Below are 24,507 nucleotides of genomic sequence, written 5' to 3' on the forward strand. Positions count from 1 at the left end.
CTCAGTAATCTGTAAGACTTTTTTTCTTTGTATTTTACTGTCCACATCACAAGGTAGCATGCCATGACACCTAGGCATTTCTAAAAATCTAAAAGCTTTAGTCATCACTACTTTAACTTCATTCAGATCTGAATTGAGTATAAAGGTCCCACTAAATTCTGGTAGCGATTAACAGAGTAACGTTGCTCCTTTTTTGTACACATAGCTGAAACCACTCAGCCACCAAAAGCAGGTCATTAGACTCTGTTTCCTAATTTCCCTGTTCGTGCTCTTTCAGCCATATTTCCAAAGGAAACAAAACTGATGCAGCTTGGACACACTGACACACTTAGTGCATGTGTCCTCCTCAGCCGAATCATCTTAAACGCAGTGTGCAAATTCAGTCAAATCTCATTGTGAAACTGCATAGATTTACAGAAAATAGAGTAAACTCAGGTAAAAAAAGAAATACCAACTGAGATGCAGAAATCTGTCAGCAGCCTGGCTTCAGTCTGTCTGATTTACAAAGTATTGCTTGTTCCAATGACACAGACACCAATTTTTTTACAGAAATTTTATATGAAATTGTCTCTGTATGAAATATTTAGTATTTTCTCTATGTATCTTTAACTGATTTTGAGAAATCCAGATGAATCAATTTAGTTTTATTTTGGTAATGATTTAAGCAAGTCCCAGTTAATAGTTCTGTAATTAACTGTATTGTCATGCTCTGTCACACTACTCCAATATGATTTTTTTTCTTCTCAGTATTGCATATCTTGTACCCATTGGTGTAGAACAGTATTTGTGTTCTGCAGAATCATGTGGCTGTACTTCATAAACAAAGTCTCTTATAAAAGGGCTAAGATCAACGATAGGAACATTTTTAAAGCAGGAACTTGGTCATATGAAAGCAAGAAAGCTGAACTGAGCAAATCAGCTGTGCACAAAAGCATTGCATGAGAGGCATCCAGACATTATTAGAGCATCAGTCACTTTTACAGAACTTTTGTCTTTGTACTGTGTTTTTGTAGTATCACTTACTCTGTTAATGACATGGAAAATCAATTTTACTCTTCTGTCTGAAAATTACTTCCTGTACCACAAAAGAGAAAATACACTGCACTGATTCATTCTCTGTCATGCCACAACCGAGGAAACAAAGCCAAAACTTTCACAGTCACACCTACCCAGGTCCACATCCTGTACACAGTCCTGGTACCTCTGGGGCCATTTACAGAAGCTCCCAATGCCCTCCAGCTCTCCTTTCTAGGGAGGGAGAAATGCAGTCTGAATGCATGAAGTTACATGTGCCTGCATGTTCTGCCCAAAATGGCTCTTCTGCTGGGTCTGTGAGGGAGCCTAGATGCTTTTTTAAATTTTCACAGCTGTTTTTTCAATTCTGAAGTCACTTCCCTCCCTTAAGTTATGGAAAGTCATTTGCTGCCACCTACCAGCGCAGTACAAACATTTTGAGAGGAAGGGAAGTGGAGAGCATATTCGGATACATTTAACAGTTCCTCTGCAGATGTGTTTGAAGGCTTTTTTAGGGTGGAGGGGCATATTCCCTTTCATTTTGTCCTTAATGTTTTCCCCTAAGTTTAATAGTGAAAGAGAGAAGCCTTTATTACTCCACAATTGAAAAAACCCCAAAACACTGATTGTGCTTCCAGGAAAAGCATCAAATGATATTATAAACCTTCAGACACTATTTAATACCTGACGTCAACTTTTTCATAAGCAGCAAATGACTGAAATGCAGACCAAATGAAGAGACAGCTGGAAAACTGTCTAATATTTTTTCCAAAATAACAGCTGTTAAAAAAACATTTTATGATGTCATGCTAAACCAAGATGTAAAAGCAGGAAAGTAATTCATGGATTCCATTGCTATTCTGAGAGTGCTTTCTGTGCACTCTGCCATCCAGCAGCAGGCTCCACAGCACTGCTGTACAGACCCTTTGCTATTTTTTATGCAATTCAAAGGAAAATTAAGCCTTTGCCAATATTGTTATCTAGGATAACTCTGAAACACCCCCACTACATTAAATTGACCAATACACTAAACTGACATTTATTTTCTATTTAATAAATTTTTTAATGCTTTTATTTTTCATACTATTTCTTAGACTGTTATTTCTAAAGACTATTTACATATAGTGGGCATTCTGAAACAATTTATTTTTCAAGGAGGTATTCCCTTATCTCACTAAAAACAAAACATGGAGCTGTTCTGTCAGATCTAAATGGATTCTGCTTGGTGAAGGCCCAGAAAAGAAATGCAATTTTATTACACCTTTTAAAGAATCCTGATTCTAGATTTCAGTGAATCAGAGCTGACATTTGGATTTTGGCAAATTATCTTCCCACTTTTTCAGTCAGGTAACATCTATGTTGTCTCTTAATAGCAGTGCAAAGCAGACTGCAGTGAAGTTGACAATATGTCTGATAGACTGTTAAGAACTAATCTGAGGCTTTGAAAAAATCCCAGAATTAGATACAAAGTAGGTTGAAAAAATAACAAAGAATGAAAGCACGATTACATTGCAAATCATGGTAATAAACAGTCTCAGGGTAATCACAGTGTTGAATAATCAAACTATACTTTATTTCAGAAATATCAAAACTACGTTCAAGAAGCTAAAATCTTCAGTTACTGGAGAAGTAATAAAATAATCTACAGAGGAATGTCATGCCAATTGCAATCACAAACATTTACAGCACTGCTTCAGTACAGCATGCATACTTAACCAAAGTTAACGCAACAAAAAATGCTATGTGTTAACATTTGAAAACTTTAAATATAAAGGAAAAACATGAATAAGAAATTTTGGTAATAAGAAAAAATATATGTCCAAAAATCTTTATTAAACACTGTACAAAAAAAATATTGCACTTTTAAATCAGACAATAAATATCTACAAAAGTATCTTACAAATGTTTAATTTAAAAAACTGCTTAAACAATCAAGACCCATTGCTGATTAGAAAGGTAATGATCAGGAATATCCTCTCCTTGCAGTCAGCCTTGGACACGACAATCCACCCTAAACATTTTCTATACAGTAGTGCTACCCTAATTCTCAGTGATGCAAACCCTCTGTGCAGGATGCTGTGTCTGAACTGCCCCCACAGCACTCCCAGCCCTCTGCCCATCACACAGCTCAGAGATGGAACACAAGAACCAAGTCAAAGTGACCATTCAGGCCTCCAATATGAGCAGTAGTTTGGAAACTACAAAAGAAAAAAACATCTATTTTCTACGTCCTGTGGGCTCCTCTTTGCTTAAAGCCCTAGTCAGACAATCTGCAGTATGGAAGGTAATTTACCCAGGAATACCATGGCAAGAACTTATCAACTTGCAAATGACTCAGTTAATGGTCATGATAGAAAAATCTTGATGCAAAAATGCTCAAAATAGATTTCTTGCACTTGCCTATCTTCACAATTGATAATTCTTCCTTGGACATTTTTCCTCATTAATGGAGAAAAATGGAATGATTATTCAAGACAAGAAATCTGACAGCTATTTTGGCCAGTTGCTGGTTCCTCATTTGACTTGATGTGCAAGAGAACAGTGCTCACAAGTGTTTGTTCACAGCTCTGACAAGGAAACTTCTGTCTCATTTAGTATCAGTACAAAAGTGTAATCATGCCAGAACTTCAATTGTACTTCAGAGATTGGAATTAGAATAGAAACAATAAAACATGACACCTCATTTATTCAAAAGAGATCTATTGCTGCTTTGAAAATTGTATGAGGATCTATAGTTTCTTACTGCATACACAGAAATACAAGCAGGAAAAATTCAATGTACTTCTGTGTATCCATCTGAGAGCTAGTATCCATAAAGCATATCCTGTGAGATCAACCCTTAAGCTCAAGCTGTTTATGAAAATGAAGCTGCTGCCAAAATTTTACAGCTACAAGCCACAGCTTCTATAAATTTAAAAATGGTGTTAAATATGATGAAAAAAAAACAAACTAAAATCCTGGGAGTCAATAGTTGCTGCATTTCCAAAATTTTTCTAAGTATTTTTGTGACTCTTCCTCATAAGTTAAGGACAGTAACCGCTAATTGCTGCTTTTACGTAATGTTTTTTTCACTGATGAAAGTATAAATGATGGCCTGCAAAATTTTGCAGATGATATGCCATGATATTATCTTGCTAATCCAGACATGTTTAAAACATTAGAAGTTCCATTGCAAAGAATTCCCAGAAACAATACCTTATCCAGCACATCAATCCACAATACTGTGTTTTCATTGGCCCCACATTGCCATTTAACTGTTACAACTAATGTCTCATTTACAGGAATATACTTCAAGCGGGTTAGTTTAATGAACCTCTCTTCTCATCTCTTCACTGCAGCATCATGAACTTGCCATAGAGGACTTATATTTCTTGACATGATTGACAACATCTTTCTTTGTAGGTGTTTATCAAGCATAACTTTAGCTGCTTTACAAATGTACAGTAGTGAGTTGTATCCTTGCATTCGCCTTCTGAAAAATATATTTAAACATTACAAGGCTTTATAATGAGGAAAAAAGAAATAGCAGAACTTGCCATAGTAATTGTAAACAACTGATGGGCTCCTGCTAGCTTTGTAATTATTTTAGTGTGCATTTCTGGCAGCAAGGGATTCAAAGCTAAGCAAGGTCACAAGTGAGAGGTGTGATCTCAATGCATTCTCAGACTCATTGTCTGTTTCAGAACACTATCCCATCTTGGAGGCATTAACAGCTCGCCTAGAGACTTTTGAGTCACAACTGGCACAGTCATGTAGGGAAGTTTGCAAAAAGCTTCCTAAATATCCTGTTTCTAAAAGTGCTTTTGAGGCTTTAATATCAAACTGGCCTACTTAGAGAAAAGAAACCCCAGGATTACGAAGTGCTCCTTGGAGAGGATAGTTTTACCTTTGATGTACAATCAAATGCTTGTAGAATCAATAGTGTACAACTGCGAGTCGCTCTCTAATATAACTGCTACAAACTATTACTATGCTCATATTTAAATAAACATTTACATACTGCCACAGGATGTGACATTGCAGTGCTGCCAGGTCACTGGTCTCTTCCTCCCTCGGCAGAACTGCTCAGCCATGGGTTTGTTGCTCTGCCTGTGCACGCAGGCCACTCGTCTGGACTGGAACCCACTGCCACAGCCCGCACTGCAGGGCCTCCAGGGGCCTGTCCGCCAGTACACATCACACACCCCTGAAGAACAGTTCCTTCTGGCAGGAGGGCTGTACAGGGAAATAAATGGCAGATAAATGTTTGCTTTTGTGCGAAACTCTTATTCACACAACAATAGAACCGACCAGCCCCCACACCCCTGCTCATAGCACAGCCAACTAGACCAGGATCCTCAAGAGTGTCTCTGTTTGTGTTTGAACATCTCCAAAGATGGAGACACCACAACTTTCTGGATAATCTGTTCCATTTTTGCTTAAGTTGAATTCCTTTTATTTAGTTTTGTGCTCACTCATCATGCTTTCTCACTCATGAGAAAACATGAGTTTCTTTAAACCAGTTTCTTAACCATGGAACAGAAAAGGTATTTTATCTCTATGAAAACTCAGCTGACCCTGAAACACTGCATACTGGATGCTGTGTGTTCTTCAGGCATAACCTCTCCTGGGTTCCTGAATTCATCCAGTGTCCACAAAGGGATGACTGTCTCTACCTCCTTTCCCTTGTTTGACACCAAAGAATTTGCTTGCACTTGTCACTGCTTGCAAAAGTTACTTGTACTGCGGTGACAATCCTGTACCTTCAATCTGATCATCTAAAGAATCTAACTTGTAACTTCTTCACACTGTTTACCTCTTTCCTTCATCATAAGAAGAGTTTGGCACTGAAGATCCATTCCGAAGCTGAAGAAACTGATGGTGCTGTGAAGCTGCAGGGCGGCCTACACAGCGACCAGAACACTGAAAATGGAGAGAAAAGGGTGAGGGGAGAGAAAAAGAAACACCCAAGTTAGTAACAAGAGAATTAGCTTCCTAGGGATTTACCCAGCTACACAGCCCAGCCATAATTTTTTTCATCTTGCCTTCTTCAGTCCTGTCACACCTCAGTTTGGGTAAGGCCTACATATTTTTGGTTCTCCCTGTGCAATTTTGCCAAGAATTAACTTTCCTTCATGTTCCTAGAGCTAAACCCACTGTCTTCTCTCATCATGCCTCATCCCTACTGCTACAGAATTCTTTCTGTAGCTCTGTCCATTACAAACTTGCTTTGCTATAACCTGTATTGGAAATGCAGCAATAGCAGTTCTAATTAATTATTTTACACATTGAACAGTAAATACAAATCATATTAATACATAATATACATATCACCTATCAAGATGAACACAAGTTTGCTGCATGAAGGAAGAAACAGAAAATATAGGAAAACAGACCTCTGTGCATACTGTGAATTGAGCAACTTCTTCATGTGCTGTTGAAGCACATTCATATATCTTTTTTAGGGTCTTGACAAGTACAGCTATTCAAATTGTATACTAATATGACTGCAATAAAAGCAATAAACTAGCTTGGAAAATGGAATACATCATAATGGCTTAGCTTATAAAATATACTGAAGCTAATACTCTGGTTTCAGGCCACGTCTTCAACAAAAAGAAGTTGCTCAGAGAGCATAAAATGAAGAAACAAAATTTCTAATTGACTGGTCTGACAGGTAATTACAGCCACAGAGCTCCTCCCTTGTGCAAGAGGACAGATGTTCAGCCACAAGAGGACAGGTGTTCAGTCAGTGTCATGACAGCACTGTCCCACTTTTATAACCTAAGTTCCAGACAAAAGCTGTTCCTTACCCGTGTTTTGGGCTGTGCTGGCCCCTCTGGACAGGAGATCCCCGTGCAGGGTTTCCTTGCCACAGGCCGGTCCCTGTGTGTGCAGGCCCCCGGCAGCAGGGCCAGGGCGCTGCCGTCGGCTTTGGCTTGGTGACACGACAGCTGCCGAAGGCGAAATCCACTGCCACAAGATGCAGAGCACTCAGACCACGGCCCAGCTACCCACCTACAGGATGCACAGACATTGCATTTATAGCAATTTATAGCAATTATTGCAGTCCTCCTGGTAGTTGGCAGCAACTGTTTGCAAAGAAAATGCAAAAGAAGCTGTCCTTGCAGACATGAAAATAGAATCAGCTTCACTTGGGCAAGGTCTTCTGAACGTGGTTAACTGATGACAGCACATTTGCTAACAGAGGTTACAATGCTTGTTACCAGAATCTGTTACTAGGTGAGCCCCACAGACCCTGCTGGACGTGGCATTCCAGGAGGAAGGAGAGTGTACTTTTCCATTTCTTATAAAGTGGATGGTACCAATTTAGTTGGTACTGAGGTGACAGCTGCCATAATTCATCCAAATTTATTACATCAAAATCTCACCAGATTATGGCTCAAGCAGAACATGTCATTTACTGATTAGAAGTTGCAAATATTTAGTCTGTCTTGGAAGCAAGGAACAATACTGGGGAGACAGCAGGTGGTAATACAATCAAGTTGACTTGCTCTTTGCATAAATCTAGGCTAGAAATATAAAATGGATTTATGTGTACCACAACAGTGATAACAGGAAAAAATGCTATTTTTTTCAGCAATTATTTAATTTACTTACACACAAAAAGCTTATATCCATTCAAGAAGGATTAATCTTTTACAGTCTGCACCCTTGTCTTTTTCTCCCTTTTAAAGCTGAAGTACTTTTGCAAACATTTGGTGCAGTGCATGCCCAGCAAAGCTCAAGTTAAGTACATACTCAAGCCCATATTTGCTTAACTGTACCTCTCCCCTGTGATGGAGAGAACTGATTACAAACATGCAAAACACTGTGAATAATTAAGGTCCAGTGCCACTGACTGTACATCTAAAGCCTTTATAATTCTGTGGATACTTTCTAAAGAGCTACCTTGAGATGAGAAGATTGTGCAGAAATCAGTAAGTGGGAAAATGGGAAGGGAAGCCTGGACATTCTGCATTTCCCTCCCAGGTCAGTAATCACAGGGAAAGAGAGAGGTTAGAGGCACCAAGAAACAGACACAGAGCTATTTTCCATTGGTGATTACATAAAGCCAAACTAGAAGCAGAACAAATCTAAGCATTTAAAAAGACAATTCAGTTCCCATTTTCTTTAACCATATGAAATAACCAATTTTTTTATTTTGTGAATACTCCAGGGCCAGTGATCATTTAGTCATGCCCTACACTGAAGGGCATGACCTTGCCCCAGGACCAACTGCACCCTCCTGTCATCTGCTCCAAATGCTGAGGCTTAAGAGGGAAACCTGCAGCTGAAGTACTGTGCACCTGTGTACTAAACTATTAGTTTGAGTTCAGTATTTTTCTACTGGCAAAACATTAGCTTTCTCTGGGCTGGCTGGAGTTCAGTCTCACAATTTAGGATTATCTGGTTTTGGCTGCTAATAATGAAATATAAACAATTTCTCCTGATTCATATCTGTTGCTGTGTTTTCTGCATTTAGAACAGAATTTAGAATGTACTGGCAAGATGCACTCTCACAGTATCAACTAAGGTCTTAATACTTCCCTGCCAGCATTTTCCAGTGAGGGACAGCTCCAAGTGTATGTATCTCTCACAAATTTTTGCTGATAGTGGCATCCAATTCTTTAAAGCAACAAAAAGCGCTTGTTTTTAGGATTCTGTGGGGTTTCCTGTTGAAAACCTGGAGAAACATCGTGTTGAGCTGGAATCTCAGTGCAACTCAAATAGTCTAAAGGTATGGGTTTGGCCTTTGGAATCAGATTGTGATGCACTTGTCTGTGATATAAATATTTTCAGCCCCTTGATCCCCAGTTGACCCAGCGAGAAAACTGGCAGGGAAGAACATTCAAGGAGCACTGTGCTAAGGGGCTTTAGAGAGAAATGAGACATTGCACAGAAAACATCTTACTCAGAGCTCTGATAGCACAAAGGAGAGGAAGTGGACACAGAGTTACCCTGGCCACTCTAAACACAAATTTTCCCTCTGTGGTGGCACAGATTCCACAAAACAGCACATCCCAGTGTCTCAGAGATCTCCAGCTTAGCTTCTGAGGAGTGGTGTCGCAGCAGCCACATTTGCTGCAGAAGCATGGAGACAACTCAGGTGTTATTTTTTCAGCTGAATCAAGCATTCCCCTACTTTCTTGTGATCCACATCTCTCATGCTTTAAGGTTCACGATGAAGAAAACACCACATTTCACACTCAGAGCATAACGACAGAAACAATTTCAGGAGGTGGTGAGTGCGTTTTAATACATAAAGAGCACATGGAAAGGGAGCAGAAGGGAGGTTACCTGGGAGGGCAGTCCTCTCTGTTGCAGGGCTGGTAAACAACCACTGGCTTTGGCAGCTCTCTGCATTGTGACTCATTTACTTTCTGTTTCTCTGCATTCATGCACTGCAGGCTCCTGGAGCGGGTTCCTGAATGCCCACAGGTGGCAGAGCAAGGACTCCACTCAGCATATTCCCAGGTGTAATCTAAGAAATACGATTGGAAGCAGTGTGAGAGAGGCACTGTGCATTGGGACTGTGTCACATTTTTATTGATTTGGCAGCATGCTCTGTAGGCTGGACAGACACCACATCCTCTGTAGAAAAGCAAATATTTCAGCACTGTGAAAAGGAGCCATAAGCCAAAGTAGAATTTAGTTCTGTTCAGCCCTTACCTATGAGCATGAAGCCCTCTAGAAGGCAAATGAGATCAGCACATGAAGGGCAAAACCTGGCTCACAGTAGGAACTGATGAGCTTCCTTTAAAACTTTCATAACATTTTTATACAATGAGCATTAAAAAGAGGAAATTGTAAATCAGGCTCTCTAGGTTTCCTGCTGTTCTACAGCAAGTTTATCCTGAAGAAAACTCATCTTACTCCAGACACCTCACATAATTTCAGGATTTAAGAAAATCCTGTCCTGAACTACAGAGAATTATTTAATGTAAAAATAATTTGCCACTGAGGCATCTGGCAAGATGAAAAAGGAATTTGTTTTAAAGAGCATTTTATATTAAAAACCGATCACCTCTAACAATTACTACCTTTATATTTAGTCAAAATTCCACACTTACCCCTTCCTCAACAATTTTTTTTGACACTTGGTAAAAGATGAAGTACTATGCAATGTTGACAGATTTTTATGTGATCACAGAAGGAGTCAGGTTTTTCTATAATAACCAAGAATAATTGATAGCTACCAGCTGTGTCCACAGACTCACTCTTGCAGCACATAATGAATTCTTTAACTTATTGTTTTTCAATGTTCCCTTATTACTTCTGGATTTCTTAAAATAATACAAAAGGGCCTTTTTCAAAGTAGAAATAGTTAAATTTACTGACTGCAGCTATGATGGAGAGACTGTATTGTTTGTTTAACTAGGATGACACTGCTCAGAAGTGCCCTCAAAATGCCTACTGTGCAAAAACCACCAAGGGAGGTTTTACAGCCTCACAAATGCATGGGTATGGCAGTGATGAAACATTTACTTAAGTGTCAATCACAGTTGAAGCTCAGAACTAGAAAATGGAATCACCCCAAAATACTGCCCAACCTGACTGGAGAGGGGACTGGGGAACCCAAAGGCAGTCCAGCTGAAGACTGCAGGTGGACAGCTCAATAACTGGCAGAAATTCTAACTGTAATGAGGTCTAGATTAGGATCTAGGGCGGGACTCAGATTTTGAAAAATTATCTTAGGACATTTTCTGATTTATGTTTGATTTTTTAAAAGCAAAAGTTTTGATAGTTGTTGCTTCTCAGTAAGATTCCTTTGCAAATGTAACCTCCTTCATAACCTCAGGCACTCCAGAACCCTCCCCAGCCATGAACAGTCACTGAGAACATCCTCATACACAGCGGGGGGGATCTGACCCTACTGCTTCAGTCCCATGCACATCAGCCATAAGCCAAATCAAACTGCTAGCTGAAGAGATAAAACATGCAGAAAAGCTTACAGTGTCAATAGATGCTTGTTTTTAAATCTGAGTTCCTAATTATAACTGGGTTTTAAAAAGAACATAATTGTTTTCTAAACATTTAAAAAGTTTAAAACTTGACAAAATGTTTGCAGATATAGCTGATTGTCCTGCTGGTGCATATGCAAGGTTCTTTTAAAATTAATCCTTTTTGAAATTCAGTTGCACATTTTATAACCTACTGATAGAAACATGGTTTTGTGAGAGTGCATTATGCTGGGGAACCTTACAAGAAATTCTCGAGAATTTCACATGGAAATTTGAGTGTGCAGTGTGCTCTAGTGTACTGATGTGATTAAGGGTGTTTACAGTGAGATCACTACCATATTAATTGTGATGATCCTGGAATATGACAATTACATTAAAATTACTTCTATTATAATGAAGATATTTCCAAAGATGACCTCCAAGTCAGTGTTGTTTCAGTTTGGTGGGCTACCATGGAGAAGTCTGTTGAAGGAGAAGTTGATAAAACCTGTCTTATTTAAAACTGTTTAAGCAGAAAGATGAATTCTCTCAGCTTCTCAGATAGACAGGCAAGCAATAAGAACCCCCACATGATATTTGGATACACATTAATTACCATATCCAGCTCTGAGTATGGGCATTGTCTATGGACTTATTTAAGACCATTCCCATATGTGAAGCTAAACATGTATTTCTGAGTTACTTTCAACACAGAAAAGAAGGTTAGTTATCAGGAAAGTCTTTACAGAGCGAAAGAATATATTTTAAAGTTCAAGAATTTGTCATATAATTTTCAACAAACCTTCCTTCTTGACATTTACCCAAACTGACATTAGTTTTGCACTAGCTGAAGTCCGACATTGGAATTGTCCAGCAAATTGACCAGAGTTGGTGTTCACCTCTAGGATACGACCCCCGACCAGGGTTCGGTATTCCAAGGTCTTAACTTCCTCAATTGGACTCTCTCCAAAGAGCCACTGGACTGCATTTCTGTGACTGGGTAGCACTGGGCAACCTAAAAAGCAACAGCAATTTAGCAGGTTTTTCCCAACACACTGAAACACTTGTGAACAAATGTGTACAAGTGAGTGATTCTACATAAAGGACATTACTGTTCTAAATAACAACAAGAATATGCATAAATCCACTGAAGTCCAAGCTATGGCCCAAAATCCTGACTGCCCTTGAGGGGTATGAGCTCTCTAAGCTGATGTGTACTTACCACACTTTAATTTCCCTTTCAGTAAGCTCCTATAAATTTATCTTCTATAGGAACAAAGTGAAAGGGGGGAACAATGATTTAAATGGAACAAAGATTACATCCCAGACTCTACAATATGCAGATAAGTCCATAATTAAAGACCTTCTTCTATCTTTTCGGGAAAGGCGTCATAAACATGAAATTGCTGCATTTTCACTCCACAGAGCACAGGCAGGGATGGAAATAAATGCATTCATATAGACAGGAAACACCACAGAGAGCCCAGCTGAATCCCTTCCATTTTTTCAAGCATAGCTCCAAGAGCAATTACATGGCTTTAGTGTCAGGGTGATTCACCTCACAATGATTTAAGGAAAGCTGTTTTTTGAAAAGCTGAATAAAAGAATTATGATTGCATATCTTAATCTAAGGCCTCCTCACTGGTAATTGAGAGCTGAGCTAGAGTTAAGAAATCCAGGTGGAGTCACCAAACCTGGACTCTTGGGAATTGCACTCAGTTTTCCCATGGGGCCCCTCTATTTAAATAAAATAAATAAATATTATTAATGAAAAGTCAGAAAAGACAACACACCTATTCTTAGTGGATTGCCAGGTACCACACTGACATTTGTACCAATCCCAGATGCCATCAGGACACGCTTTCTTCTGCTTTCCTTCAATAATTGAGTGTTACTCTCTGTAAGACTTTGTTCTGTAACAAAGCGCATATGATCTCTTCTGAGCAAGAATTAAATCATGATGCCAAAAAACATTTCATATCAAAATATCCAGCATGCTAGTTATGAAGCAGAAAGGCAATATAGCAGTTTGGAATTCTTTAGGATCAACTTCATTTATGCAGTTAAATTATCTAAGAAATAAACTACATGTGTACAAGGAAACAGAAATTATGTTTATTCAAGTTTCTGAATTAATCAATAAATTTATTGAATTTGTTAAAAAAACAATCCTGTAACAGAGTAAAGTCAAGTTTTTCATGACAACATTATGTATTATTTCATTGCATGCAGAAATTGTAAGAAAAATAATTCTCTCCATGGAATCTAACCAATTCCTCTGTTCCATTAGATGGAATTATGACGAAGTGTTACACTAGAAAAAAGAAGAACATCTTTTAAAATCTCATTATGCATAGAGATAGCATAATGAATGGAGAGTCAAATGCCCATCACTATAGCAACTCCTCCTTTTTATCATATGCTGGCAGAATAACTGCCAAAAAATGTGGGCAATCTGTCAGTAACACACAGTTCTTACCACTTAGTCAACATTTCTGTTTTAATGAATGTACATAACATCTACGACTCTCCTTCCAGAAGGGTTTAAATCTTTTGCTATATTATGACTTCTGTGGGTCATTTTACATTGGCTCAACATTTTTCCTCAGTGTGCCATTTCTGTACGAAGCCTCCTGTCTGTAAACACCAGGACAAAAAATGTCTCCACAAAACCACAGAGAGGCCAGTTCCACAGGCAAAGGAGAGGTTGCCTGGTCAGCTCTTAGGGAGTTTCACTGGAAAGGCTGCACAGACTTTGTGCTACTGCTGGACTGCCCCTGATCAGGCAGCAAGTCCTGTAGGCAAGCCAAAAATCTGGTGGGATGTTTCAGACAACACTGAGCCAGTGCAATCTGCAAGTCCTGACAGCAGAAGTCCTCCCATTTCACTGCGGTCTTGCACAGCCAAGAACTTGCAGAATTTGGCCCTCTCCTATCCACTCCAGATTTATTTAAACTAATGTCACATGACCAGGAATAGAAACAAAATTTAGACTCCTGTGAGCAATCTTCCAGTCACGTCATTATAATAATATTCCTCTCTGGAACATCCGAAGTTTTGATGTACTCCAGGAAAACTGAAACCAGGAAGACAGCTTCAGTCTACACTCATCCTCACACAGAGGCTCCTATTATGTCTTTAGAATGAACTCCTCAGCCAAGAGACCCAAAAATCACAGCCTGCCCTAGGTGTGTGCCCAAGAAAGAGATCTTTGTAGCAGGACTGGTCACAGAGAGCTGTGCTGCACTTTGCACAGCAAAGTGGTGAGACAGCTCATCTTAGAGCCAAATGATCCATTGACTGCAGTGATTTGAAAGGCATGATTGCATTATACAGAATTGCATTATACAGAATGACATTATTAATTTACTTAAACAGAGGTTTTTCTTTACATTTTCTATTCTGAGAGTTCAGAGCTCATAATCAGAATTTTTTCTTTTCCACTCCCCTACATTTTATTGGCCCGTGTAATTAAAAAAAATGAAGGCCAAGCCCTAAAACCAGCCTTTGCTTTCATTTACTTGCATTTTCCTGAAGAATATCTGAATATCAAGCCTGCCCCATGTCTCTAGTTAGAAGCACCGGGCCCATTGTAACGTGACAGTGGATTTAGTTCCTAATGTGGCAGGTGGTTTAAGGGCTGATTATTTGTTTCCTAGAAGAAGGAAGATGGAACAACCTTGAAGTCACAAATCAAACCATCTGTACCCAGATCCACATTATAGGAAACACAAAATAGACAACAGATCCGAACGCAATTAAAATTTTCAAATTTCTAATAAAGTGTTAAAAATGCCCCAACTATTTTATGGTTAAACTTTGATTATAAATTGGCTGACTTTTGTTATCAGTAAGGAATTCTCGTTTAGCACTTACCAGTTATGTGGAGAACAGATGCAGCCTCAGCTTTTCCGAGAGCATTAGAAGCTCTGCAAGTGTATGTTCCTGCATCTCCGTAGGAAACATTCCTCAGAAATAAAGAACCATTCAAAACCAAGAAAGAATTGATTTGTAAAACATCTTTCTTCTTCAACCATGTTACATTTGGTTTGGGAACACCTTTAAAATGAAAATAGTTAAAACATTTATTGTGAGGAATAATCCATAGTGTTTATATTGCTAACTGTTACTGTAGCATGCAAGAATCTGGAGCTCTTTCTCATTTCACAGAGTGTGAAAACCTAAGTAGCAACATTGCAGTAAAACAAGCAGTTTTCACACTCACAAGAAAACCTCTCAGTTGTGAGTCCTATTAATAACTCAGTATCCCACTAAGAACAAAGATCAAAGGTTAATTACTGCAAGTCAAGCTCAGACAGCTTACAGACTGCTACCAGTCCTACAAAGCAATGTGCTCAGGGATCTCACTCAAAGATGTGACACCCCTAAACCCAGTCAGGACCAGCTGATGCAAAGATCTGCACACTACCTTTTCATTCAACCTGCCTCCCACAAGGAAGGAAGGACAGAAGGGAGGAAGAAAGATTATTTTTTTATCAAAAATTAGAAAAAAAAAAATTGGGGCAACATTGTTTCTCTTGGGAAAAAAAAAATTAGAAACTACATGTGGCCAATTTATGCCAAAACACTTGTGACAACTTCTCCAAGTTGCAGATGTGATTTGGACAGCTTATAGTGACAGAGGGTGAATGGAAGGGATCAGAAAGAGCTATTAACAATGAAAAGAGGGGTTTTCTTGTTAAGCAATCTCAGTTACTGTGGTACAGAAGCCAAAGGGTTCCTTCCTTCATTCCTGCTATAGTGCTTGAACTCTGAGAGCCTCAGCTCTTGCAGATAACTCATCATTTTCAATTTTAATCAATAAATTACTTTGAATGCTTATTTTTAATAAAATTATTTTCCACTGGCAGACTACCAGTGGGAAAACTTCAACTGTTTTATTTTCCTCAAATATTCGCCTTTAAAAAGAGATTTTGCAAGTTGGCAAATCAGACACCTCATTGATGTGCTCTGAATGAGCTGCTGCAGCAGAAATGCTCTTTCCAAGTTCCAAAATCCTGGGGAAGTCACTGGGTAAGTTGGCATTTGTGGCACACTGGGCAGCCACGGACGTGCACAAAGGTGCAGGGATGGGACAAGTCACAGATGAAAATAACTCTTTCACCTGAACCCTTTTTCTCCCTAAATAAATTGGTCAGTGCTCACTGAAGGCTCCTCAACCAGGTTCTGCTACAGGAGCTGACCTGAATGTTGGACACTTGGAAGCTCCAGCCACACTGAATGCTAATTCAGTCTCCTCTCCTCACAGATCATTGTGCAGTATTACTTTACAGATGATGTCTTCATGATGTGGAATGGCCTTTAGGAACAACTTTTACATTTCAATCACTGGCTTAGCACTTCCAAAGCACACCTCAAGTTTTTCCTTTGCTGTAATAGGAACCAGACATATTTTTTGGAACCTGCTAGTTCACTGAAGGAAAAAGCTCCCCCGCCATCTTGTCTAGAAAGGCAGCGAAGAGAAACACTCTGCCTAATCACAGATTTTATTCTAGACAATTTAGCAGCTGTTCTGTGCTTTTAAACTCTTGTAGAATTGTGTTTTACTGAATAAAGCTGCATAAAACGAGTTCTGCAGAGCGCATGGTGGTCGAAAAACCAGTTTGTTTTTCAAGTTTCTAGAAGAAGCTTTATGCCACTTTGAAAAATCCATCTGGAATTAGGATAAGGTCTTGGTTTAAGGGTCTTTTTTTCCATTTTACCCAGGTTTCTGGCTAAAGTATATAATTCTCAGACATTTTTCCTTTACAGTGTACTTTCCACAGCCATTCAGGCATATATCCTTACTCTGCAGATGGGCTGAAGAGGTGGCGTGAGGATCTGAGCTGTTTTACCTTAAAGCCCAGAGGTTTGCAGCCAGACTACCCTCACTGGCACCAAAACCCAGCAGGCCAAGCAGAGCCAAAAAAGAAGCCCAAAGCAGCACAGCTGAGATGGGGCTGAAGTAAGAAGGTTTAAAGTCAAATTCCACAAAACACAAAAACGTTTGGAATGGTTCAAATTTAAACTTTTAACCTGAGCCTCTATCAAACATCAGCCCAGTATCACCTCATGATAGTCCTCCCTCTTCTCTCATGACAGCATTTAGAAATGTATCTCATTCTCAGGATTTAACTTAAGTCAAATATCTTTCTTCCAAATGTTTCATATCCTAGAGCTATCCCAGAAAAATTGCCATCTCTATTCTTGTATGTGTGCCTCATTCAGAGACATGTAGAGCCTTTTAAAATGTGAACTGGAGTTCAGTTTGCAGAAGACATCTGCAGAATAGCTTTGCCACTCATTTTAAGTTCAAAACTGGGTATCTGTCACACACCTTAAACTCAAGTTATAGCAAATGATTCCTCTTTCTTTCTCCAAAGAGCTGTATTTGTTTCTCTTTAGGGAAAACAAGTGAGTAATACCACACACACAAGTAAATCAGGCCATTACTCAAGTGAATAATGTGAGCACACAAACATAAATTGTAGGTCTGAGGAGAAGTGCAGACAGAGCCCTGCACCACAGGCCAGCAGCCAGTCCAGCTGTCATGCACCAGGAATCCACCCAAGCCATCCTAGGGGTGCTGGCAGCAAGAGATAAAGAGTGTGTAAGGGGGAGTCCATGGAAAAGAAGCAGTTAAATAGATCACACTAAAACCACCACCACTGCTTTACAGGGGCAGTGCACACTGCTGTTTTCTAGCAGCTGATATTACATGGACACCCTCAGGGTGCACACATAAAGGGGAGCTGTTTGAGCTCAAAACAGCAGTGGGAATAATCACAACACTCCTGCACTGTATTTTACCTTCCAAACTATCAAGGAGTCAGATTTTTATCTAGGAGTTAATTATTGTTGTGTGAACTGTGTGATGAGCCCCTCTTCACAGCCACTTTGAGGACCCTTCAAGATTTTGCATTTCATGGCTCCATTTCTTTTCCCAGCCTTTGTATTACATGGAAACCAATTCACTATCTGAGAGTGATACTAATAAATACTGGACTGTGTGCTTAAGAAAAACTGGTATTTGTAATCAAGCTCCTTCTCTGACCTCTTCACTGGCTTTTGGTTAGGTTGCCATTAACAGTATTAAGGCAAATGCTCAGACTGAGTCCTGAACTAAGGAGAAAAAAAAGAAAGATTGCTTTAGAGAATAATTCAGGGACCTACTACAGACTGGAGTAGAGCATGAAGAGAGGAAAAGAGAGGAGGACTCTGCATGCTCTGCAGCCAGGACACAGCTCTATGCCAGAAATCAGGGCCTCTAACCCTGCCTTTCAGAGGAACCCAAAACTGGAGGGCAAAAATGTGATATAAAGCTTCCAGAGTTGGGCAGACAGACACAGTAGAGAAACCACTCAGGAAAAAGGCTGATTATCTCCTAATAGACACCCTAGAAATGGATCAAAGAAATAAGGCTGAAGAAAAAGTTATCCCTGTAGTCCAGCTCCTTCACATTCTTGGGCAAAGCAGCACATGCATTTCAAGCTCTTCTGGACAGCTTCACTTTATCTGTATGTTCATATGGCAAGTGAAAAATCCTTTTCTGCTGTACATCTCATGAGAGACAGAGTTCTTGTTTATATTTTCATTTCTGGAATTCCTATCAGGAGAAACCCTTACTGCTAGAGGACACTTAGAAAATCTAGTTTTAGGTGTACATTTACTTTTTTGCTTAGGAGTACTTTGCATGAAACTCCATCTCATAACCCATCACAACCCCAGCACAGTCAGCATTAGCACATTTCAGGTGCAAAACCTTCCACTGTGCAGATTTTCAGTGCTTGCTCTTTAGAAATCAGATTCCATATTCACTGCTCCTGAGATAAGATTCCCCTTTCCTACAGGTACAGCACTGCACACTGAGCTGAGTCTCATCTAGGAGCTCTTGGGAGAGGGCAGGCAAAGTACACAATTTCCACATTCCTCCTGCGACAAGGCTCTTCCAGTTGCACTGTGAAAAACACCAATTTTCTTACACAGAAACTGAAGGACAGAGTTCAAGCATCCCATCAAAACCAAGAAAAGCTTCAACTTTTCTTCCTAGGCAAGTAGTTAAGGCCTAAAACCTCTGTTTTACCCTTTAGAACTCAAGTAAATAAAAACCCAAGAGTTTAAAGCAGTTTTCTCATCCAAATAGAAATGAAACTAAGCAAAAACAAGCCAAAATTAAGCTGTAATTTTTTTTTTTTTTTCCTTAAATGAGCTGAAATAACTCTTAAGCTTTGGGACATATTTGCAGGACTTCATGGAGGATTTTGTCCTCTGCACAAGGTTGAATTTTACTGCAGATGCTTGACTCTCACTGACTTAAAGGTTGACTTGCACAGGGACTCTAAGTGAACAAAAATAACTTTCACACTGTCTTCAGGAGCCTTTTTCATTACAGAATTGTAGGAAGAACACTTAAAAGCTGAATAATTCCTGGTTTGATCCCCAGACAGTATGAAAAGGGGAAGGAGGAAGAGGGAAGAGATGGCCTGTAGCCACCTTTGTCTCCTTCCTACCCCATCTCCCTGCAGATGCAGCTGAGGATGAGCCCAAGGATTCAACTCCCTCAAACTGCCAAAGGCTCAGAATCCCTGAGGACAGTAAAGATCCCAGGGATTCAAATGGGAGATCTATCACTGGATCCAGAGTAGCAGAATCAAACAATTATATCCTACAGCTCCAAGTCAGGAAATCACTTAGGCATGAGACTAAATCCATCCCTATCAGGGAATATAATTAAACACATACTTAAAATTCAGGATGGCTGTAATTGTCCTTCATGAACAAAGATGCATTCCTGAGCTCAGACCTTCTTAGTCTTAGAAAAACCTTGAAAATGCAAATCTTACTCTTGCAACGGATCTAAATCCTCTTTAAAAGTTCTTCTATAGACCTAAGTGGCTATAAAACTTTAAAATTAGTTTAATCTATTTTTCTGACCTCAAACACAGGTTATTTTCCACTAGCACTGGAGTACCTCTACAATACTCAATGTTCCATGAAAAAAGTCATTTTCCACCATGAGTGGCCCTGGGACGGCAAATGTTATGGAAAAAAACTGTAGCTCCGGATGGGACTGCAAAACACGTGTTTTAAAAAAGAAAAAAAAAGGAATCTGCACTATAGGGTGCCCTTAAAATATTCAGTGTTCAAAAACAAATTTCCTCCAACCTTGAAAGCCCTGTGAAATATTACACACCATAAAAACCTTGGCCTACTAACTACTTGCTCTAAAACACTGGATATGTCTTCAGAAATTTTTCCCCCAGCTACGTAGAATCTCATAAAGTATTCTGAGTTCCCCATTCAAGAGCAAGGCAGAACTGTGCTGGCATAAAGCACATTTTGCTACACTTCACTAGAACTTCGCCTTATTTCAGAGTCGAAATTTGCATGTCAGCTTTCAGAGGAAACAATTCTGGGTCAGCTATATACACACAATGAATGTCATCTGATGGTTCTTTACCCTACACCCACTAACACCTCCAGAGCACTGAGCATAACCTACAAAGCAATTGCTTCCACTGGTACACCTTCGTATTTTCTCCAGCAGAATTCTCAAACTGCCTTTATAGTCATCTGAATTATGCTTGGGCAATTGACTCCTAGTGAACCCTAAGAAGCCTAAACCTGCAGCTACTGAAATTACCCACGTGAATCTTGCCAGCTTCACCAGGAGTAACAGCCCTGAGCAGGGCAGCAGCAGCAGCAGCGAGACATTCTGGCACTCGGTGTGATCCCCTACCTGCCCTCTGACACTGCCCCTTCCCCTGCAATCTTTCAAAGCCTCGCCTCTCCTGCTTCCTACCAGCCATGCAACAGCCCCTCTTCCTAGGTGGCAGCAGCATCTGGCAGGATTTAGGTATTCTTACCAACATCTGGCCACCTCCTTAGACAGGTTCCCAAAGCAAGACCCCTTCCCACCCCGCTCTTGCCCTGTCAGATTCTGCTTAGTTCTCTGGCTGTCAAAGAGAACTAAATCTTTTTTCCAGCTGTAGAAGTTTAAGGCTAATATTTTTCAAAATCAGGCATTTTAAATAAGGCAACTGTATTTAGCAACTAATGACTGCTAGAGTGAATTCTGCAGTTGACCCCCAACAAAGACTCGGTTGGTGTGCATTAGGGCACTTCCACAACTCAGCACTGTTAGCACAGACTGGTTTACCCAGCTGCTGTAATTATACTTTCACTTTACTGAATAAAAGTTCTGCAGCACCAGGGACCACACTTTATCATCAGGCATTTATCATCATAAAGTAGATCCATACACATGTACTCTGAAAATATCATTTTGTCAGAAATCAAAGCACTATACAAGAATTGCTATCCTTAGTTAGACAAGAAGTCCACTTAATTCTGCACTTTCTACCGAACAATGGGCATGTGTGGGAAGGGGAAGGCAGAGCACAAAAATCATGGCACTTATTGAATAAGCCTTCCTCAACAGACCTTCCTACCTTCTAGGACCAGAATTAGCCTTTAGATCATGCCTGTTCCTTCAACTGCTCTTCTCTCTACCTCTTCTAGCTCTACTATGTCATATTTTGAGATGAGATCAGCAGATTGCAAACAGGATTCGCCACAGCTTTAAAGAATGGCCAATTTATATTTTCTATTATTTCATCCATTCCTCTGCCATTAGTTTTGACCTGGACAGTGCCCAGCTGGTGCTCCATGGAACTGAACCACCGCTGCACAGACTTTCCTCTGACTGCCAGTCCTTCAGGGACAGCCACATGCATTTGGCTTTTAGGGTTATTTGTTCTATATGTACATTTATTTTGCAAATATCAACTTTGAACATCCTTTGAGTTCATCTAGATTTTAAAAGTTACTTGTGTGATCATCCTGCTGCAACTCTTCACAGGGAGTTTTAGATACATTAGCCTTTTATAAATCTTCATTGTTCACAGTTTCAGTCAACTGACTGATCACATTCCTTTTAAGAACTCTTATAAAAATGTTGAGCATCCCAAATCCCAGAACAGCCTTTGGGGCACCCTACTCTTTCTTCACTGTAAATTTAACCACTTGCTCCTCTCAGTCATTTAAGCAGGTGCTAACTGAGACAACTCTGCCTTAACATAATTAGAATTAATTAAACTTTGCCTAGGCAACTTCTCAACAGCTTTTTGAAAACTGAAGTAGGAAGTATTTGAAATTTTACCTTCCTCTAACATAATCCCTCTCAACCCCTCCTGAACTAGGAATTTAAAGGAAATTTCTTTTCAAATTTATTTTCCTTAGCAAAGCTGTGAGAGAGGAGAAAAAAAAAAATCAGTGCTGTAAACAATTTCAATTTATGGACTTCTCCCCCATCTCCCCGAGGCTCTGTCTGCCTCAGAAAGTAGTGGAAGGCATCAGGAATGTGTTTTTATAGAGACCTAGTAGGTACCAATGTCCCAAAAGATACCCAATATGTGTTTGGAGGAGGATTGCTTTGGACTATGTGTCAGTCTTGCCTGGACCCTCAGCCATAGTGCCCATTAGTACTAAATTAGAATCAGGTACAGGCACACCCTTCAGTTTAGTTATATCCAAAGGGATTCAGTTTTCAGGTCCCCAGACTGTTACAAGACACAAAGCAAAGCACAATTAAGCTTTTGAACATCTTTCAGTCCTTCCTACTTCAGCCCAATCCAAACAAAAACTCTAATAAAGATGCACTTACTGTAAAAAGCACAAGAGCAAAAGATTTTCCTTCTATTATACTAATTATAAATACTGTCATTCCTTCCTCATAAAATAAATCTGTACACACTTCCTTAAACATTTGAAATGTATTATTAATATCCTTTAGAACATACAAAAAAAGAAATGAAGAGCCCAAATCCTATGCATTAAACTTCCATATTTCTTCACTCATGTCTTCTAAAGGGGTTAAGCATAGAATACAAAGAACAGCATCACAGTTACATTTGGAATAGTGTGGGTAAATGAAGCAACAGATGGAAAATCAAAATCTTGATTTTTTTCTGGATCTGTTTCAAGTTCCAACACTGACAGCAAGTACTTGGTCCACCTTTGTGAAAATTCTGTGCAAAAAGATACAACAGTCCTCGTGTGTTTCTCACAATTTTTATCAGTATGTTATTATTAGAGAGCCAAAATGTATTCATAGGAATGCAGAATTTGGATGAAGGTGCAGATTCTACTTTTCAAGGCTTGTGTGCCAAGACATTTCAGAGCTGCAAAGAGAAGTGTAAACAAGCTCAGCTCAGTGTGTGTCACTTCCCTGCTCTCTCCAGCAAGGGGCAGACAACGCACATTTTATTCATATTTCCACTTTTCCTCTGTTCTGCTTCAACTTAGAACTTTCAAAGTTTTTTCAATAAATGGAGTCTGACAGTTTTAGTTTATTCTAGCAATAATCACAAGACGTTTTTTTCTGCAAATACAATAAATGTTATCCAAGAGCAATTTGGAGCAATCAGTATTGATATTTATACCATGTGTGTTGATTGAAAAGCTCTTGGCTGTAAGAATGGAATATGAATCTATCCCGAATGTATGAATATCTTCTAACGTATGCTCGTGTGGGAGCTATAAAAGTGAGTTTATTATAATTAGTGGAAAAATAGTCTTGTTATAAACTAAAAAGGGAAAAGAAAGAGATGCCATCAGTTTGTACAGTTCAGCTAACTTTTTTATTCTGTTCTTTGATGCACTTCTGTTTACTAGGCTACACTGGTCTTCAGTAATTCAAAGGGCTTTTTTCAGTCTCAATATGATTTTTAAAGTGTGAGAGAAAGGCTTTCAAAAGGATAAAAGAACCAAATTAGCAACAATGAAAAAGAAAAAAAATTGTACCCAAAAGGCCAATGCTGCACAAAATATTAAACTTTGCATCTTCAATAGGTCAATTTCTTTGCAGAAGAAACTATGGATTGAACAACTCTAAAAACATCTTTTAGGTTATTCATTCTACAGAAAAAAATCCTCAGAGGTCACTGCAACCAAGAAATTTAAAAGCAATTTAAGAATTCTACTGCTGACATGGCACTAATACTCTTCACACACATGGACTCTTTATTCATAGTTCTTCTTGTGGAGAACTATTTTGGGGGCTAGCAGGAGTCTCAAAGACCAGATGTGACACCAGTGAGAAATCTGTGTGAGTAATGTCTGTGTGGAAGGATCCTGAAAAAGCTCCTGGCAGAACGTGGAGAGCACAGAGACTCATCCAGTGATGTTTCACCCACTGGAACTCACAGGGCAAGCACATCCTCTGCAGAGCTGTCAGGAAGGGCAGTGAGGAAGAGGTGCTGCAGATCCAACCAAGGTCTCCCTGAGTCTACAAGAAGAGCTCTCTTATCATTACTTTTGCAGGTCTGATCATTCACATCGTGTTTTACCAGCATTCACAATGAAGTTCTCATCCTCCTACACTGCAAATGGACATATTTTTGTGTCCCACCTATCAGACAAACATATCAGCATAAGGTGCTATTAAATTAAATCTTCTGAAGTCAGTGGTTTATTACTTTCCATTAAGGAAAGGAGAACAGGAAAACTCTGCTTACATCATTGCAAAAGTTTTTCTGCCTCTAGACTTAGTGACATTTTAAGACATGCA

At 39.4% G+C, this 24,507-nt stretch overlaps 1 protein-coding gene across 4 annotated transcripts in view; it reads right to left on the bottom strand.

Moving 5' to 3' along the window:
* Positions 1-2,565: 2,565 nt before the first annotated feature.
* Positions 2,566-24,507, bottom strand: part of ADAMTSL3 (ADAMTS like 3) — a 177,960-nt gene continuing 156,018 nt past the window's right edge. For all 4 annotated transcript variants that reach the window (XM_086849604.1, XM_086849606.1, XM_086849607.1 and 1 more), the window contains 8 exons: positions 14,814-14,996; positions 12,731-12,850; positions 11,740-11,952; positions 9,295-9,478; positions 6,807-7,011; positions 5,810-5,916; positions 5,015-5,229; positions 2,566-4,486 (listed from right to left, as the gene is read on the bottom strand). In XM_086849604.1, coding sequence (XP_086705730.1) covers positions 4,377-4,486; positions 5,015-5,229; positions 5,810-5,916; positions 6,807-7,011; positions 9,295-9,478; positions 11,740-11,952; positions 12,731-12,850; positions 14,814-14,996 — 1,337 coding nt within the window. In that variant the 3' untranslated portion in view covers positions 2,566-4,376. The remainder of the gene's footprint in view (positions 4,487-5,014; positions 5,230-5,809; positions 5,917-6,806; positions 7,012-9,294; positions 9,479-11,739; positions 11,953-12,730; positions 12,851-14,813; positions 14,997-24,507) is intronic.

This window comes from Cyanistes caeruleus, chromosome 13 (assembly GCF_971803275.1).
Source record: "Cyanistes caeruleus chromosome 13, bCyaCae1.hap1.1, whole genome shotgun sequence".
Lineage (NCBI taxonomy): Eukaryota > Metazoa > Chordata > Aves > Passeriformes > Paridae > Cyanistes > Cyanistes caeruleus.